This window comes from Pongo abelii, chromosome 9 (genome assembly GCF_028885655.2).
Source record: "Pongo abelii isolate AG06213 chromosome 9, NHGRI_mPonAbe1-v2.0_pri, whole genome shotgun sequence".
Classification (NCBI taxonomy): domain Eukaryota; kingdom Metazoa; phylum Chordata; class Mammalia; order Primates; family Hominidae; genus Pongo; species Pongo abelii.
The window spans coordinates 10,468,529-10,485,635 of NC_071994.2; the positions used below are offsets into that span (position 1 = coordinate 10,468,529).

At 58.2% G+C, this 17,107-nt stretch overlaps 4 protein-coding genes across 22 annotated transcripts in view; 1 reads left to right on the forward strand and 3 right to left on the reverse strand.

The window, feature by feature from the left end:
* Positions 1-3,845, reverse strand: DNAJC4 (DnaJ heat shock protein family (Hsp40) member C4). Of its 2 annotated transcripts, none has more exons than XM_024255257.2 (6): positions 3,337-3,845; positions 2,317-2,410; positions 1,667-1,851; positions 1,416-1,577; positions 309-395; positions 1-209 (listed from the first exon to the last, which is right to left on the reverse strand). In XM_024255257.2, exons 1-6 carry the CDS (start codon positions 3,420-3,422, stop codon positions 98-100), a joined length of 726 nt encoding a protein of 241 aa, XP_024111025.2. In that variant the 5' UTR covers positions 3,423-3,845; the 3' UTR covers positions 1-97. The 2 variants fall into 2 exon arrangements, with proteins under 2 accessions (XP_024111025.2, XP_063584161.1); XM_063728091.1 differs by having other exon boundaries at positions 1,416-1,580.
* On the reverse strand, positions 3,343-8,369 carry NUDT22 (nudix hydrolase 22). Of its 7 annotated transcripts, XM_063728090.1 has the most exons (8): positions 7,997-8,115; positions 7,163-7,660; positions 6,628-6,726; positions 4,922-5,019; positions 4,695-4,788; positions 3,955-4,044; positions 3,761-3,845; positions 3,343-3,530 (listed from the first exon to the last, which is right to left on the reverse strand). In XM_063728090.1, coding segments are annotated over exons 1-8 (1,041 nt in total). In that variant the 5' UTR covers positions 8,072-8,115; the 3' UTR covers positions 3,343-3,528. The 7 variants fall into 7 exon arrangements, with proteins under 7 accessions (XP_063584160.1, XP_063584159.1, XP_063584157.1 ...); XM_063728089.1 differs by lacking the exon at positions 7,997-8,115 and adding an exon at positions 8,197-8,369 and having other exon boundaries at positions 3,489-3,845; XM_063728087.1 differs by having other exon boundaries at positions 3,489-3,845; positions 7,997-8,117.
* TRPT1 (tRNA phosphotransferase 1) lies at positions 8,026-10,490 on the forward strand. Of its 11 annotated transcripts, none has more exons than XM_054525711.2 (8): positions 8,026-8,115; positions 8,437-8,520; positions 8,726-8,807; positions 9,336-9,505; positions 9,590-9,764; positions 9,966-10,022; positions 10,097-10,207; positions 10,339-10,490. In XM_054525711.2, the coding sequence occupies exons 2-8, from the start codon at positions 8,446-8,448 to the stop codon at positions 10,428-10,430; spliced, it is 762 nt and encodes a 253-aa protein (XP_054381686.1). In that variant the 5' UTR covers positions 8,026-8,115; positions 8,437-8,445; the 3' UTR covers positions 10,431-10,490. The 11 variants fall into 11 exon arrangements, with proteins under 11 accessions (XP_054381686.1, XP_009244478.1, XP_054381687.1 ...); XM_009246203.3 differs by having other exon boundaries at positions 8,052-8,256; XM_054525712.2 differs by having other exon boundaries at positions 8,054-8,115; positions 9,336-9,511; positions 10,145-10,207.
* Positions 10,415-17,107, reverse strand: part of FERMT3 (FERM domain containing kindlin 3) — a 20,196-nt gene continuing 13,503 nt past the window's right edge. For both annotated transcript variants that reach the window (XM_054525709.1, XM_054525708.1), the window contains exons 7-15: positions 14,610-14,717; positions 14,310-14,444; positions 14,179-14,228; positions 13,953-14,077; positions 13,639-13,745; positions 13,296-13,529; positions 12,830-12,954; positions 11,119-11,260; positions 10,415-10,995 (exon numbers count right to left, since the gene is read on the reverse strand). In XM_054525709.1, the coding sequence (XP_054381684.1) occupies positions 10,816-10,995; positions 11,119-11,260; positions 12,830-12,954; positions 13,296-13,529; positions 13,639-13,745; positions 13,953-14,077; positions 14,179-14,228; positions 14,310-14,444; positions 14,610-14,717 (1,206 nt within the window). In that variant the 3' untranslated portion in view covers positions 10,415-10,815. The remainder of the gene's footprint in view (positions 10,996-11,118; positions 11,261-12,829; positions 12,955-13,295; positions 13,530-13,638; positions 13,746-13,952; positions 14,078-14,178; positions 14,229-14,309; positions 14,445-14,609; positions 14,718-17,107) is intronic.

A 17,107-nucleotide genomic window follows, 5' to 3' on the forward strand; every position in this document is an offset into this window, starting at 1 on the left:
TCTGCGAATCACTTTATTGCGCGCGTTTCGGGGAGCGGGCCGTCCAGGGAAGGAAGCAAGGCGGGAACGCACTGTAGGCCCCATCCAGGTGAGCCCCTCAGGGGCCGGCGCCCGGGGGAACGATCTCGGGGCCTTGGGTTGGCTCGGATGGTGGCGGCTGCCGCTGCCCTAGCCGTTGTCGCTCCTGCTGAAGGCTGGCTCTGTTGGCCCTGGAGGAGAGGGCACCTGGGTGGTTGGGATAGGGATCCCGAAGTGCGGAGCCTTGACAGGGAGCAGGGAGCAGGGAGCAGAATAGAGCAGGGACAGACCTGGCCCGTGCCCGGGCTTCGTTGTAGAAAGCTGTGATGATTCGATCCTTTTCATCCATGAAGTTAAGGTGCATCTGCTTCACCTTCCTGCAATGGGTCACAATTAACCCTGGGACTCCAATTCCTGCTGTCCCTGAAGTCCTGCCCCCTTCCACCCCACTCTAGGGGACTCACAGCTTTTTACCCTCACACAGGGTTAGGGACCTCAGTCTAACCCTTCCTGTGATAGATAGGGCTCAGAGTGGCCTTGGCTTGTCTAGGGTCCAATGGCATCTGAAGTCCCTGGTCACTTCGAGGTGTGACAGCAGCTGTGGACATGGGGGTGCTCCTCCCAGAAGACTAGAAAGGGTATGGGTCTAACTCCATCACTGAACTACTCAGGCTGCTAGCAGTGGGCACTGGCCTTTAGGTATCTGCTATAGAAAATCGGCTTTGTGGCCAGGCGCGGTAGCTCACACCTGTAATCCCAGTACTTTGGGAGGCCGAGGTGGGTGGATCACCTGAGGTCAGGAGTTTGAGACCAGCCTGGCCAATATGGTGAAACCCCATCTCTACTAAAAATACAAAACAACTAGCCGGGCGTGGTGGTGGACGCCTGTAGTCCCAGCTACTCGGGAGGCTGAGACAGAAGAATTGCTTGAACCTGGGAGGCAGACGTGAGGTTGCAGTGAGCTGAGATCGCGCCACTACACTGCAGCCTTGGCGACAGAGTGAGACTCCATCTCAAAAAAAAAAAAAAAAAATAGAATAAAGAGAATCAGCTCTGTGGCACGCGTGAGAGTGGCAGGGAGATGCCTACTGCCAAATGAATGAGCTGTGCTGCATTTGCTGCTTGTGCTTGATTTTGTTTGGCTCAATCCCTTCCTGGCAGCCAGCACGAAAGATTTACATTCGAAATATGAAAAACTGTAAATGACAACGTTAGCTCTTGGTTCAGCGCTGCCTTTACTAAGTAAGGAGAGTCTCCAGAGACCGATTTCAAGCAGCTCTTAGCTTGAGAGACACAAGAGTACGGGCCACGAGGTGCTGTGGAGGACTGGCTGACCACACTGGAAATCACCCACCCTCCTGCCCTCTGCCCATCGCCCCGGGGAGAACAGGCATCACCTGAAGGCAATATAGTGCAGGCCCATGCCGGCCAGCATGAGGAGGAGGCAGTACCCCAGCACTTGTTTGTTTTGTTTGTGTTGCTGCTGCCTCAACTGGGGCCCCTGTGGCCTCACACTGTGAAACTGGGACCAGTACTGCGCGTTGGGGGGTGCCCAGGAGCTGCTGGGAGGCAGAGGAAGGGACATTGTGGAAATGAGGCTCCCCAAGAGACCTGGGGGTGGGGCAAGCTGAGGGCAGGATTACTGTACCTGTGTGTTTGGCGGGCAGACTTGTCATGGGCTGTGGTTCGTGGAGACTTTGGGGGACTACCTGAGCGGAGCTGGTCATCATAGCTGCGGCGGCTCTGCTCACGGCTGAGCACACGGTATGCCTCGCTCAGCTCCACAAAGCGGCTGTGCAGGCTTGGGTTCCCAGGGTCCCGGTCCGGGTGCAGCTGGGGTGGGGCAGGACTCCTCTTATCTCCTTTTGCCTGTCCCTCCCCAGGACCCATGCTGATGACATCTACCCACCAGGGCTCCAGTCATACCCAGAGGCCCTGCCTGGTCAGTGACCCTCACTCAGGCCTGCCCACTCCTCAGAAGGCCAGAGAGCATGGACTCCTGCCTCCTCCTGTGTTCAAGCCCTCCCCACCTGCCAGCCCCCTGCATTCACCATATGCCCCGGTCCAGGTTTCTCAAGAGCAGGCAGGCAGGTCAAGAAAACCAAGCCCAGCCCATCAGACAGGAGCCCTGGCTCCTGCCCACAGCCTTTCCCCTACCATTGAGCACCTGCCACTCCCTATGAGGGCTGAAAAAATGTGGCACCCGCCAGAGATGCTGGTCTACTCCTGGGAATTTGAAGCACACCCACACTGGCTCAGAGTTCCTGCTCCCCCTCCCCACCTTAGGGGTACTGGTACCTCTTTGGACTTGGAGAAGAAAGCTCGTTTAACTTCCTCAGTGCTGGCACCAGGATGCACCCCCAACAGTTCATAATAAGTACTGGGTCTGGACCTGTGAACAGAGTCCCAAACCTGCAGGGGCTGAAGGATCCCAGAAGCTAGCTCTGCCCTGCCTTCTGGGCCACACCCTTCAACTCAGCCACCAAGAGCTGAGAGGGCTGAAACAGGTCCCAGGACAGATCTGTCTCCAGATCAGCCCTCCCTTTGGAGTGTTTCAGGCATAGTGCAGGTCAGGATTTCTCAAAGTGGAGTCCAAAAACTTGTTGGAAAAAACTGATTCCTGGCCAGGCGCGGTGGCTCACGCCTGTAATCCAGCATTTTGGGAGGCCGAGGAGGGCGGATCACCTGAGGTCAGGAGTTCAAGACCAGCCTGACTAACATGGAGAAACCCTGTCTCTCCTAAAAATACAAAATTAGCCGGGCGTGGTGATGCATGCCCGTAATCCCAGCTACTCGGGAGGCTGAGGCAGGAGAATCGCTCGAACCCGGGAGGCGGAGGTTGCGGTAAGCCGAGATTGCTCCATTGCACGCCAGCCTGGGCAACAAGAGCGAAACTCCATCTCAAAAAAAGGAAAAAGAAAAAGAAAGAAAAAACTGATTCCTGACCCCCACCCAATTGATTCCTCCAGTTCAGAATCTCCAGAGCAGAGCCCAGGAATCTGGATTTTGTACCCGACACCTCCCCATCTCCCACCCCCTACAGAGGGTTATGCACAGTGATACAGTGATGCTTGAAAACCACTAGAGCTGTGGTAAGAGCGCTGGGTTTGACCTGGACTCAAACTCCTCCTCTGCCGCTTAAATCGCTGTATGACCTTGGGGGTCTTCTCTATCTCTGATCCTCAGCAAGGAAGGCGAGCGTTATCTGAGACAAACCTGGGAGCCTCCTGACACGGAGTAGAGACCACAACTAACTCAGCACATAGGGCAAACAGAAACCCATTGAACAACCGGGCCGGCCCCCCGCGCCCAACTCACCGCTGCCCGGCGGCCGCTCCAAGGAGCCGGGAGGGAGGGCTGCGGGGCCACAGCCGGCACAGGCGCAGGGGCAGTAAGGGCGGCATGGCGGCGGGCGGGCAGCTGGGAAAGGAGGCTACCAAGAGCGCACTGGACCAGGATGGGGCTAGACCTCAAGCACCCGGGGGCAGAGGGAAGGGGCCTGGCCCGGTGTTCTGCGAAGGAAGACTGAAGCAGGCCCGGGGAGGGGGCGGTTCTTGCCCAGGACCAGACCCGCGTGTCCTTGGATCTGCCCCTTCCTCTGACCCGGGCATCCGCAGCCCTTCCCCGCGCTGGCTTCGGGGTCTGGCCACCCAGCCAGGGACTCCGAGACCCCGTTCCCACCCAGGGATCTTGGGGCCGGGAGAAGGAGGGGCCACAACCAGGCCCCGCCCCCGCTGCTCACAGACTCGCGGCCGTCGCCATTTCCTGCGTCTATTCAGGCCCCGCCCTCGCACTCTCATTGGCGTGGATGCCAAGACCACGTCCACCTGTCAGGAAAAAAAAAACCGGTGGAGACCCCGCCCCTACATGTCTATTGGCCTTTGGTGCCTCCGGTACCCCAGCCTGCGGACGCGCTGGACAGGCGCGGGCGCCCACCTGGGGAGCGGGCGGGACAGAGCCCGCTCTCTGAGGCTTTGTGACGTTTTCGGCCCGGCCACCGTCTCTCCGTTCCGCTGTTGCTCCCCTCTGCAGCAAGGCATATCTTATGGAGCTGCTTCCGCCCCGGAGCCTCTCTGGAGCCAGCCAAGGAAGGCACAGCTCTTATCCCCTGCTTGCAGAGGGGGACACTGAGGCTGGGCGGGTGTTTTTTTTTCCCAAGTCACTTGTCCTGCCTTACACACTCAGGGCCCATTGCTCCTCTCTGTCACAGAAATAGCAGATGCCAACGGAATCCAAGAATAAAGTCCTTTATTATCTTCAGAGTGGCGGGAGTAGGGCTGGGGACCTTAGGGCCGCTCCAGTGGGACTTCCCTGAACCCGGTTGTAGAGGATGATGGCGCCTTTGGCCGAGGGGCAGAGTTCAGCCCACATCTCCGTCTCCTGCAATCTCCGCACTTTCTGTGGGGAGACAAGGAGACCCAGGCATTCAAGCTTGCCACATCTCCTGCCAGGGCTGTGCCCAGAATTCCTGAGCCTCAGAGACCTCTGCACTGTCCTTAGGGAGGCATGTTAAGGGGCTGAACAGGTCCCTGGACCTTTCCCTTGCACTGAGAGCAAATCTTGTGACTCTGGAGGGAATTGTGACCCAGCCAACACCTCCCCTACAAGATATGCATTGCCAGGCCTCGGCAGGCCCCAGCCCTGGCCTCCAAGCAAGATGGTTTGTCACTCTGCACCTGTGTCTCCACAAAGATGATTCCTGTAGACTCGTGGGCCTCGGGTCCCCCACTCAGGTAGTGCTTCCTCACCTGCTCAGAAGTCAGGCTGCACCTGGACAAGAACACAAGGGTGGCTTAGTGGGTGACCAGCCCCTGCGGGGTCCCTGTGGAGCCACAGCTGCCTCAGCCCACTCCTTACCACCCACCTTCCCAAGACCCAGGATCATGTACCCGAGCCTACTCACTGGACATAGAACTCGGCACTGGCTCGGCCAGCACTGGTCTCGTTTCGGGCGATGCCCAACAGCAGGGGCTGGCTCAGGGTGAGCAGCGGCAGGTTCACCTGCGGTGGAGGGTGGGGTGGGGGGAGGTCCCACCTATCAATGCCACTGCCCACATCCCTGCCTGTCTCAATGAAAAACAGCCTGTTACCCGTGTACAGCAGTTTATAACTTGTAGATCAAGGACCCAGCATTACAGAATGTCAGATGATGGGCATGTTTGTTTTACAGGTACACCAAAACCAGAGAGATTGAACACGTTGCCCAGGGTCACCCAAGAGAAGTCAATTTAGTGACTGGGACTCCCACTTACTGTTTTTTCTTTTTTTCTTTTTTTTTTTTTGAGATGGAGTCTCGCTCTGTCGCCCAGGCTGGAGTACAGTGGCACGATCTCAGCTCACTGCAACCTCTGCCTCCCAGGTTAAAGTGATTCTCCTGCCTCAGCCTCCTGAGTAGCTGGGATTACAGGCGCACGCCACCACACCCGGCTAATTTTTGCATTTTTAGTAGAGATGGGGTTTCTCCATGTTGGCCAGGCTGGTCTCGAACTCCTGACCTCAGGTGATCCGCTGGCCTCGGCCTCCCAAAGTCCTGGGATTACAGGTGTGAGCCACCACACCCTGCCACACTTACTCCTTTACTTACTCCTTTTTCTTTCTTTTTTTTTTTTTTTGAGACGGAGTCTCGCTCTGTCGTCCAGGCTGGAGTGCGAGTGCAGTGGCACGATTCTGGCTCACTGCAACCTCCACCTCCTGGGTTCACGCCATTCTCCTGCCTCAACCTCCTGAGTAGCTGGGACTACAGGTGCCCGCCACCACGCCCGGCTAATTTTTGGTATTTTTAGTAGAGTCAGGGTTTCACCGTGTTAGCCAGGATGGTCTCGATCTCCTGACCTTGTGATCCGCCCGCCTCGGCCTCCCAAAGTTCTGGGATTACAGGCGTGAGCCACCGCGCCCGGCCACTTACTCCTTTTTCAACAGACTTGGGGAGTAGGCAAGATATTTATCATTGTTCCCATTGAAAAGAAGAATCCTTGGCGGGGCAAGGCATGAGAGTCACTTGAACCCAGGAGGCGAAGGTTGCAGTGAGCCGATATGGCACCACTGCACTCAGCCTGGGCAACAGAGCAAGACTCTATCTCAAAAAGAAAAAAAAAAAAAAAAAGAAGAAGAATCCGGCCTGGCGCGGTGGCCCACACCTGTAATCCCAGCACTTTGGGAGGCTGAGGTGGGCAGATCACGAGGTCAGGAGATCAAGACCATCCTGGCTAACACGGTGAAACCCCATCTCTACTAAAAATACAAAAAAATTAGCCAGGCATGGTGGCGGACGCCTGTAGTCCCAGCTACTTGGGAGGCTGAGGCAGGAGAATGGCGTGAACCTGGGAGGCGGAGCTTGCAGTGAGCTGAGATCGTGCCACTGCACTCCAGCCTGGGTGACAGAGCGAGACCGTCTAAAAAAAAAAAAGAAAAGAAAAGAAGAAGAATCCAAGGCAGAGGGTGCTGAGGGCTAGAATTCCACTCCAAGTATGTATAGTTGCAAAGCCAACTTCTTCCCTCATTGCTGGCCAGATGCCTGCAGGCCTCCTGCCAGCCCAGACCTGTAGGATTCTGGCAAGTCCTACCCCTTCCCTTCATGTCTACCACCCTGTCCAGGTCAACCTCACTCACCTCATCACAGATCTCCTGAAGGACACTGGAAAAGAGTTCACGTACCACCAGCTCCTCAGCGAGGTCCTCGTGCTGGGGGCTGCCACCAGGGCACAGGGCCTGTGGGAGGTCAGGCTCAGCCCCTGCTCCCCACCTCTTCCCCCTGCCCTATCTCAGGACCAGCAAGCCTATACCTGCTGGCCCTGAGGGCCTGATGTGGCACAGTGTAAGAGAGTTAGTGATCCTGAGTCTGGTGTCCTTTCCCTGGCAGACAACCAGAGGTCTAGCTTCAAAGGAGATACACAGGTGGCAGGGGTGGAGTAGGGCATCTTCTTCCTGTGCCCAATCTTTCCTCCCCGTGTTTTCTAGTTTCTCACAGGACTGGGGCAGGGGTCAGTGGGGAGCCAGCTGGACTGCCCTGAGCAAACTTTCAGAGAAACACCAGGCCAATTTTCCCTTTAAGGGATGAGGAAATCAAAGCTGGGAGGATTGGGAGGGTGGAGAGCTGCAGCTCCCTTGAGCTGTCTGGGTCTTTGTGCCCAGCCTGGAATCTCACCTGAGGCTCAGGGTGCCCACCAGGCACGTCCACCAGCCCAGGGGCCTCAGCCACCTGCCAGGAGCGGCGTAGGAAGACAAGGAAGTCATCGGCTGTGGCTAGTGCAGCGCCCACCCCCAGTGGGTCCGCCAGATAGGCCTGCGTGTCACCCCAGTCGGTGGCCCCCTGCTGTCGCAGCCAGGCAGCTGAGCTGGACCAGTTGGTGCCCAGGAAGTCTCGGTAGGAAGTAAGGCCCAGGCGCAGGAGCAGCTGTGGCCCCCGAGAGCCAATAGGCGCCAGGGTGGCTGAGTGCAGGCGGAACTTGGGGGCGTCGAAGAGCCAGGGTTGGGCCTTTAGCCGGGTCTCCCAGATGGCAGTGATGGCCTCTTCCCCACATGGCAGTGGGCGACGGTCATGGGCGGGGCTCAGCTCGGCCTGTATCTGCTCCTGGGGCAGGCCCCCGCCAGGGCACTGCAGCAGCAGGGTCACCTCAGGGTCCATGGTCTGAACGGGGCAGCTCTGGGGGAGGATACAACCAGGCCTGTCACCCAGGGGGCCACTACCACTCCTGGGCTGCGCAGCTGGCCCCCTCTGTCGCAGACCTCCTGAGGGTACCCGCAGCGCTTCTCCACCCCCCGGACCACTCCTTGGGCAGTAAAACATGCCATCTTCCCCGCAGGAGCCCCGAGTCCCGCAGGGTACCCAGGACGCCCAGGCATCCCTACCATCCAGAGGTCTTGGGTTCAGGCGCCCCAAATGCCCATGTCCCCCAAACCCCGGGGTCTGTCTCCGACCCAGGGCGCGCGGGGACCCCTTTCCAGGGCCCGGAAGCTCCAGCTTCCAGCGGGCGCTCACCGACCGCCGGGTCCCGCAGGCTCCGCCCCTTCTCCGAAGCGGAAGTGCCCGCCCCGTTCCCCCGCGGCTTTTCATTGGCGGGTCCGCCGCCCGCCCCGCCGCGGTTGAGGATCCTGGAGGTTTGTCCCCACCGCCCCGACGCTTCCGCCCCATCCGTCGGCACGTCGGCCCTGCCTCCCAGACCACCCTGCGGGGCGCACCAGCGATCTGGAGTGCGGGGCTCGGCCTCCCTGCGCTCCTGGCTGACGGTGTGACCTTGGGCAAGTCTGGCCTGCTGGGCCTTAGTTTCCGTCTCTGCAGCAGGGACTTAGGGGTGGTGAACTTAATGAGCCGTATACTCCCACCCAGCGCTCACTTCCTGAGGCTTTGTGACTTTCTGGGAGGGGTGGGGACGTGGGAGGGGCCTTAAAGCAGTCCCCCCTCGTCACTGCTCCCCACAGGTCTTAACCATGAACTTCTCTGGAGGAAGGAGGCAGGAAGCAGCAGGGTCCAGGGGTAGAAGGGGTCCCAGACCCCGAGAACAGGTGCGCGCCTCCTCCCCACCCCCTCCCACCAGTCCAGGCTCCCCGGGAGTTGCTGGGGGGCGGAGCTGAAGGGTCCTACTATTCCTGGAGACCACTGGCACTCCTCTCTCTCTGGGCTCTCTCTGCAGTGGGTCATTGAGGTTTCAGGATGGGCAGCAGGGCGGGGTCACCATGGATACCAGGGGCCACCGCTGGGTTCTTTCAGGACCGAGACGTGCAGCTGTCCAAGGCTCTGTCCTATGCCCTGCGCCATGGGGCCTTGAAGCTGGGGCTTCCCATGGGAGCTGGTAAGTGGGGGCCTTGGAGGCTGGGGCTTGAGCCCAGAGAGAAACGTGAGCCTGTCTGCGACTCCGCCCCCACGGCTGCCTCCACTGCTCCCTGAGGAAGGCACAGAGGGCACTTCCTCCCCATGCACAGAGGAGAGCAAGGCCTAGAGCCCCTGTCATGTCCACAGCAGACTGAGGAGAGTTCTTGTCTGGGCCAGGCCTGGTGACCGCCCCCTCCAGCCAAGCAGCCAGGTCAGCACTTACCCCGAGGGCGTGCCCTGGAGGGTATGGCGCAGCTGGTGGTGTGAGTGTGCACTCCGGGCCAGCGCTATGCTGAGCACTCACCTCCCTGCCCCTCCGTGAGGCAGATCCTCTTTTTATGTAAGTTGAAAAAACTGGGGCCCAGAAAGGGGAGACTTTCTAAAGGTCCCACAGAGGATGCCCGAGCGATCTCCAAGCCCAGACTTTGTTTCGGTTGCCTATGGCTCCCTGTTAACCCTGGCCCAGTCCAGAGCAAGGTTGGCTCCTGAGCACCCTGCCTGCCCACAGACGGCTTCGTGCCCCTGGGCGCCCTCCTGCAGTTGCCCCAGTTCCGCGGCTTCTCTGCTGAAGATGTGCAGCGCGTGGTGGACACCAATAGGAAGCAGCGGTTCGCCCTGCAGCCCGGGGATCCCAGCACTGGCCTTCTCATCCGGGCCAACCAGGGCCATTCCCTGCAGGTTGGGGTGAGGGGACAAGCGCGAGAGCCAGATGGGAGGGACCCCTGCCTGCGAAGGGGGTCTCACTGCTGCTCATTCAACCAGGTACCTAAGTTGGAGCTGATGCCCCTGGAGACACCGCAGGCCCTGCCCCCGATGCTAGTCCATGGTACATTCTGGAAGCACTGGCCATCCATCCTACTCAAGGGCCTGTCCTGCCAGGGAAGGACACACATCCACCTGGCCCCAGGACTGCCTGGAGACCCCGGTGTCATCAGTGGTCAGTGCCCTCCCCTCCACCTAGCTACTCCCACCCACTCTGTCCTCCCAGGTCCCCTTCAAAGGTTACAACACTTGTCTGGGGTCACCCCATGCCTGGCATGGAGCAGCACCCCTGCATCCCCCAGCCCAGGAGTCCAGTCTGCCCAGGTTGCTGACTGCACTCCAGGTGCCCAAGCCTCAGCTCCAGCTGTCTCTGCAGGCATGCGGCCCCATTGTGAAATAGCTGTGTTCATCGATGGCCCCCTGGCTCTGGCAGGTGAGTCTGGACAAAGCAGGGCCTGCCCTTGCCTTCGGGGAGGGCATGAGTCACATCTCTGGCTCTGTCAACAGATGGAATACCCTTCTTCCGCTCTGCCAATGGGGTGATTCTGACTCCAGGGAATACTGATGGCTTCCTGCTTCCCAAGTACTTCAAGGAGGCCCTGCAGCTACGCCCTACCCGTGAGAGCCACCACCCCAGCCCCTATTCCTTGTTCCTGAAGGCTGTGCCCTTCTGCCCTCACCGCTCTCCTAGCTTCCAACCCTAGACTGACTTAGATCTCCCTTTTCTAACCAACTCTTGTCTTTATCAGGAAAGCCCCTTTCCTTGGCTGGTGATGAAGAGACAGAGTGTCAGTGTAGCCCCAAGCACAGCTCCAGAGAAAGGAGGAGGATCCAACAATAAAATATTAATTTATAAAAAAGAAATTTTAAAAAGTAACAAGAAAGAAACTCCAGTTTGAAACCATGTTTCATCATCCTGTAGCTACATCTGGTCTTCCTTGTGTGCTGGGGGACTGCAGATAGGTCAGGGGTATCAGCCTCAGCCACTCAGACAAGGAAAGGGGGCACCACATGAGCTCAGGGACCCCCACCCCCATCCCTGGCCTGAGTGATGGCGCAGCGTCTGGCCCTGCCAGGTCCTTGGCCTGCACAAAGTCAGTGACAGCAGGTGAAATGCCCAGCTGGGTGCCTGCCTGGAGCGGGTGTGGGGCAGTGAGCCCCTGTGGGTGTGGGCTTGGGAGTGGCCATGACAGGTGGTGAGCAGGGCAGGGGCAGTCAGACAGCCCTCAGAAGGCCTCATGGCCCCCGGTGAGCTGCAGGAAGAGGTCTTCATCCAGCTCCTCCCCACGGGCCCGCTCCCGCGTCGACAGGAAAATGTAGCCCCCGATGTACTCGTGTACAATTCGGCAGCTGGCAGACACGCAGCTGAAGGCCACATTGATGTGCTCATCAAACTCGATGGCCACCTGAAGGGCAGACAGAGGGCAAATGGTGGCTGGGATAAGGGAGCAGCCCCTGCCCCACCCTGGCTGGATCCAGCTCCGGCCTGGCACCTGTCCCCCATCCATATACCCTGGGTCTGGGCCTACCTGCCGGATGTCCCAGTTGACATTCCACTGGCGCATGTTGCTGAAACGCCAGGTCTTGACCACGTCGCCCACGGCCAAGTCGATGCGGATCAGTCGGTTGTTGGCGATGCCCAGGATCTCATCTTTCCTGCTGCCCTTGAACCTGGCCCCCAGCGAGAGAGAGTGAGCCAGGGCTCCACCCTGCATGGCCCGAGCCTGCCCAGACAAGGTGGCGCCGTGCTGGAAAGCCAGCCCTTCCCGACTGCAGCTCACCAGCTGTGTGACCCTGAGCAAGCCATTTGGGTTCCCTGGGCCTCAAGTTCCTCATCTGGAAAATGGGGGTTAATTGATAGAATCCCCACAACAGCATTTAGCAGCATCGGGCAAACAGGCCATGCCTTTAAATGGTAACTTTTTTTGTTTTTTGTTGCCATCCTCATCAGCTGCTGTCTCCCTCCCTTCTTTGCAGTCTTGGGAAACAACTAATCAAAGGGGCCCACTCCCCATAACAGCATCCACCGCTAGCCCTGTCTTGCGGATCGGTGAACCCAGGCCCAGACAGTGAACTGTCCACAGCAGAGCTGGAGCAAGAACTGGTTCTTCTGCTCTTCTGACCTGAACTGTCTTTTTTTTTTTTTGAGACGGAGTGTCGCTTTGTTGCCAGGCTGGAGTACAGTGGCACGATCTCTGCTCACTGCAACCTCCGCCTCCCAGGTTCAAGCGATTCTCCTGTCTCAGCCTCCCGAGTAGATGGGATTACAGGTACGTGCCACCACTCGTGGCTAATTTTTGTGTTTTTAGTAGAGACGGGGTTTCACCATGTTGGTCAGGCTGGTCTCGAACTCCTGACCTCGTGATCTGCCTGCCTTGGCCTCCCAAAGTGCTGGGATTACAGGCATGAGCCATCGCACAGGCTCTTTTATTTATTTATTTATTTATTTGAGACTGAGTCTCACTCTTTCGCACCCAGGCTGGAGTGCAGTGGCACAATCTCGGCTCACTGCAACCTCTGCCTCCTGGGTTCAAGAGATTCTCCTGCCTCAGCCTCTCGAGTAGCTGGGATTATAGGCGCCCGCCACCACACTCGGCTAATTTTTGTATTTTTAGTAGATATAGGGTTTCACCATGTTGGTCAGGCTGGTCTCACACTCCTGACCTCAAATCATCTGCCCACCTCGGTCTCCCAAAGTGCAAGGATTACAGATGTGAGCCACCGCGCCCCGCCTATTTATTTGTTTTTTTGTTTTGTTTTGCTTTGTTTTTTGGAGGCAGAGTCTCGCTCTGTCACCCAGGGTGGAATGCAGTGGTGTGGTGTCAGTTCACTGCAGCCTCCGCCTCCTGGGTTCAAGGGATTCTCCTGCCTCAGCCTCCTGAGTAGCTGGGACTACAGGTGCATGCCACCACACCCGGCTAATTTTTGTATTTTTAGTAGAGACGGGGTTTCACTATGTTGGCCAGGCTGGTCTTGAACTCCTGACCTCGTGATCCGCCCGCCTCAGCCTCCCAAAGTGCTGAGATTATAGGCATGAGCCTTGTCTCTTATGTTTGTTGTGGAGGGACAGCATGAGGGGCACACATGGGGCCCTCAGTAAGGCCTGCTTACAAAGAACAAGGGAAGGGAGTCTTCGGGGTGCCTGTCCAGAACCCACTCTTGGGATGTGGGCACACAGCAGTCGGGTGGCAGGTGAGGGCAGAGACGGTGCTGGGCAGGGGGCCGGGCCAGGGGCCATACCTGACCATGACGTAGGAGATGCCGAAGTCGGGCAGGGACTGCCAGGCCTGGATGAAGCGCAGCTGGGCCTCTGCCAGCGACAACTGGGCCACATTCTGGTGGGCTTCCAGGATCCGTGGGGTGAGCTGCGGGACCATACTGGTGACAGGCTGCCAGGCACTATTCCCCTCCTCCAAAGTCACCGAGCCCCCACCTCCCCGTCAGGGTGACAGCATGTGAGCCTGGGAAGGGGCAGTGCCCACGTGGGGCCGCCAAGGTGCAGATTTGCACTGCGCCAGGCTGCCAGGTGGACATGGGCACCTGGACCGTGACTCCTCCCAGAGGGTGGGTACCAGCTGCGCAATCTCAGGGACGCAGTGGGAGAAGTCCAGTGAGCACATAGCTTTCCTGAGGAAGGCTCTGGAGACCCAGGGGTCAGGGGTCTCTGGGTAAGCACTATGCTCATTCCCACCCTGACTCCTGGTACCTGCTTGGCCTTGAACTTTCGCTGGAAACGGGGGGCAACGAGGCCGTAGGGGTTGAGGCCCTCGGCAGAGGCATCAGGGCCCTGGGGATGGTTGCCCGGGCCCCCGCCGCCGGTGCGCTGCAGGCTGAGGAAGGCCAGAATAGCCTGCACCTCACTGGTGTAGCTGCTGTCGGCCATGGTGCGGCCTTTGGAGGCCAGGCGGCAGCCAGCCATCCAGCGGGCATACTGCTGCTCCTGGGCGAGAGGGGTGAGGGGGACAGTGCTAACCAAGCTTGATGCTCCTCAGCCCCTGCCCCTGCCCCAGCTCCTGCCCAGCCCTGGCCCCTGCCCAGCCCTCACTCACATCCTGGCACCGCAGGTAGATCTCACTCATGCCCTCAGGGGAGGGCACTAGGAGTTTAATGCAGAACTTCTGGCCGGAGACGTTAACATCGGGAACCACCTCACAGCCTGGAGGGAGAGAAGGGGTGGACTAGGAGGTCGGGAGGGGAAGAGCCGCCTGAGGTCCTGGAGTGCATGCTAGCCCACGCCATCACCTCAGGACAGAGGGCATCTTCCCCGGTCTCCAGGAGGAAACAGGGCTGGTGGAGCATTCACCTGCCTAGCCAACAAGTGGGGACCGCCCCCCCCCCCCAGCCCCTGGCCCTGTGCACTCACCCTTGAGGTTGAGCTGCTGAATGGGGTCCCCAGGAGCCTCGTCCTGACTCTTGTAGTAGGACAGTGTGGTCTCCTTGAACACCACCCAGTGCTGGCGGTAGCCCTTCAGGGTCAGCTTCCGGGGCCTTCGTGGGATGCGGGGGTTTGTGAAAGGCCACCTCGCCCCCTCCCTCCATATGCAGACCAACCCCTCCAGCAGGGCTGCCTACTCTGGCCCCCAACTCACCGGAAGATTCGGAGATGGTCCTTGAGCTCTGGGATGGTGGTGAGGCTGTCCTATGGGAGGACCAGAGTCAGAGGGGCACCAGGTGCCTCACACTTCTCCCTGCCCAGCCCCTGCCCTGAGCCCCTCCTCACCAACACATCTGTGGGCGCCGACCCCTCCAGCTTCACCTCCAGGTTGCTCAGGGCCGCATCCAGGTCGTCCAGCCCTGGGTCTGTGCCAGCCGGCTCCCCCACCTCCCCGCTCTGGGACAGCTTGTTGATGTGGTACTAGGTGGTCATAAAGCCAGGGAGGGCTGAGTCCAGCAGCCTGGTCTCCTAGCAGTACCCCCAGGCCGGGCTTCCCTAGAGGTAGCCCCCGCTCAGGAAGGCCCTTCCTGCCCTGGGACTGGCTCACCTCCCAGCTTCCCTGGTGCCCCCAGGCCCGCCTGGTACCTGCAGGGCGGCAAACACCATCATCTCCTCCTCGGTGCAGTCAATCTCCTCCAGCAGCAGGTCCCATCGGGCCTGCTCATACAGCTGTGTCAGCCGCACGGGGTCTGTCTGGATCGGTGGGAGGGGAGGCTGGAGGCTGGGCTGGTCAGATGCCAGCTGCCCTGGATGCCCTGTGCTGAGCCCCTGCCAGCCTTGGCCCTCTGCCCTGCCCTCCTTGCTGAGGCAGATTCATTCAGTGGCCAGACATGGGCCACAGACCTCAACCCCGTCCTTACAGTCTGCTAGCCCCCTGCTGCCCAGGCCTGCACGTCTAAATCTTGGCTTGGTTGTGCTGATGTTTACTGTGTGCTGGCATGCTGCCCTGGGTGCAGGAGAGACTGAGTAAACCAATCAGTAAGTCAAATAATTCAAGGCTGCAATAAACACTATCAAGGAAACAGTTTCCACAGGGAAGCTCACATGAGCCCTCGGTCTAGGGCCCCCCAAGTTCAAAGGAGATGAGAGAATGGAGGAGATGAGAGAATGGAACATGGGGAAGCAGTCAGGGAAGGCTTCCCTGAGGAGGTGACAAGCTGAGTAGAGATAGGAAGGATGACAATGGGCCACTCAAGGGAAGAGTGAAGGAAGAGGATTCCAGAGAAAAGGAACAGGGAGGGCAGAGACTCCAAGAGGGGATCCCAGTTACCCACAGAAGACCAACAATCCCGCTGAAACCCACCCAAAATTGATAGCAAAGGTTTAGGAAGATAAACCCAAAAGGACAAAGGACAGGCCGGGGCGGTGGCTTGCGCCTGTAATCCCAGCACTTTGGGAGGCCAAGGCAGGCGGATAGCTTGAGCCCAGGAGTTTCAGACCAGCTTGGGCAACATGGTGAAACCCTATCTCTACTAAAAAATACAAAAAATTAGCCACATGAGGTGGTGCGCGCCTGTAGTCCCAGGTACTCAGGAGGCTGAGGTGGGAGAATCACCTGAACCCACGAGGTTGAGGCCGTGGTGAGCTGTGATTGCACCATTGCACTCCAGCTTGGGGGATAGAGTGAGACCTTGTCTCCAAAAGAAAGAAAAAGAAGGCCAGGCGCAGTGGCTCACGCCTGTAATCCCAGCACTTTGGGAGGCCAAGGTGGGTGGATCACCAGGTCAGGAGATCGAGACTATCCTGGCTAACACAGTGAAACCCCATCTCTACCAATAATACAAAAAAATTAGCCAGGCGTGGTGGCGGGCGCCTGTAATCCCAGCTACTCAGGACGCTGAGGCAGAATGGTGTGAACCTGGGAGGCAGAGCTTGCAGTGAGCCCAGATCGCGCCACTGTACCCCAGCCTGGGCGACAGAGCGAGACTCCGTCTCAAAAAAAAAAAAAAAAGGAAAAAGAAAACAATTTGGAAGATGGAGAGCAAACTGTAGATGAGAACTGGGTTATGCAGAGAGAGCTAGGGCCTCAAATGCCTTTTCCTTCTCCTGTCTGGTAAATCCACCAATGAGACCTGAAAATAGGTGGAAAGCAAGCAGCAAAAAGAACAGAGATCTGAACAGAGGCATCCAGTTTGCATGGCAGACCCCTGGCAGGCTCTGATGCGGATCCTCTGGATGAGATGCGAGGGTGAGCTGAAGAGAGGACTCTGGATAAGTCCATGAAAAAAAGCAAGTCCCTCCCCAGCTCCGTGCAGCCAAGTGATGGCAAGGAGGCACCTGGCAGAAGCTGGGACTCACTCTCTGGAGATGCTGAGCCAGATGCACCCCTGCATTTGGTACCCCAGACACAGCTGGGTGGGGTGGGGGTTGCACTAGGCTGAAAACAGATAATTTTTTTTTTCTTAAGACGGAGCTTTGCTCTTGTTGCCTAGGCTGGAGTACAATGGCACAATCTTGGCTCACCGCAACCTCCGCCTCCTAGGTTCAAGCGATTCTCCTGCCTCAGCCTCCTGAGTAGCTGGGATTACAGGCATGTGCCACCACGCCCAGCTACTTTTGTATTTTTAGTAGAGACAGGCTTTCTCCATGTTGATCAGGCTGGTCTCGCATTCCTGTCCTCAGGTGATCCACCTGCCTCGGCCTCCCAAAGTGCTGGGATTATAGGCGTGAGCCACCGTGCCCAGCAAAAACACAAATTTAAAGAAAGCTGGCATTCAGATGAGTGACACACCCACACCCTTTCCCACTTGTCACCCAAGACATTGGCAGGGAGCCTTCTATCTCCAGTTGAAAGATCAGTGGGGTTGCCACTGAGAGGCTGAGCCACCAGAGAAATGCCCGACAAAGAGTGGCACCCCGGTCTCATTGCCTCCAGGGGGCCACCAAGATGCCAAGCCCTACTCACACACTCAGGGTCTCCAATTGGTTTCTTAGAGCTTCACTTTTAAATATGAATGGACAGGCATGGACTCCCCACATTTAAGGAAAGCTTCAAGAGTGAACCACAGAGACCAAGACAACAAGAATAAAACAGTTTGGAGGAAATGAAGGCCAGGCAGGGCGCAGAAGAGAACTTCAAAAGC

Excerpts from the sequence above, each read along its gene's own strand:
- DNAJC4 (XM_063728091.1), bottom strand. The coding sequence starts at position 3,422 with ATGCCGCCCTTACTGCCCCTGCGCCTGTGCCGGCTGTGGCCCCGCAGC. Across the intron at positions 1,581-1,666 it reads TCTGCCCGCCAAACACACAG|CAGCTCCTGGGCACCCCCCA; the intron begins GTACAGTAATCC and ends TCTGCCTCCCAG. Across the intron at positions 396-1,415 it reads CTGCACTATATTGCCTTCAG|GAAGGTGAAGCAGATGCACC; the intron begins GTGATGCCTGTT and ends GACCCATTGCAG.
- NUDT22 (XM_063728087.1), bottom strand. The coding sequence starts at position 8,071 with ATGAAAAGCCGCGGGGGAACGGGGCGGGCACTTCCGCTTCGGAGAAGG. Across the intron at positions 7,661-7,996 it reads CCTGCGGGACCCGGCGGTCG|AGCTGCCCCGTTCAGACCAT; the intron begins GTGAGCGCCCGC and ends ATCCTCCCCCAG. Across the intron at positions 4,045-4,694 it reads TCATCTTTGTGGAGACACAG|AGGGGAGCAACAGCGGAACG; the intron begins GTGCAGAGTGAC and ends GCCTTGCTGCAG.
- TRPT1 (XM_024255251.3), top strand. The coding sequence starts at position 8,446 with ATGAACTTCTCTGGAGGAAGGAGGCAGGAAGCAGCAGGGTCCAGGGGT. Across the intron at positions 10,023-10,096 it reads TGGCCCCCTGGCTCTGGCAG|ATGGAATACCCTTCTTCCGC; the intron begins GTGAGTCTGGAC and ends CTCTGTCAACAG. Across the intron at positions 10,208-10,338 it reads CCTGCAGCTACGCCCTACCC|GAAAGCCCCTTTCCTTGGCT; the intron begins GTGAGAGCCACC and ends TGTCTTTATCAG.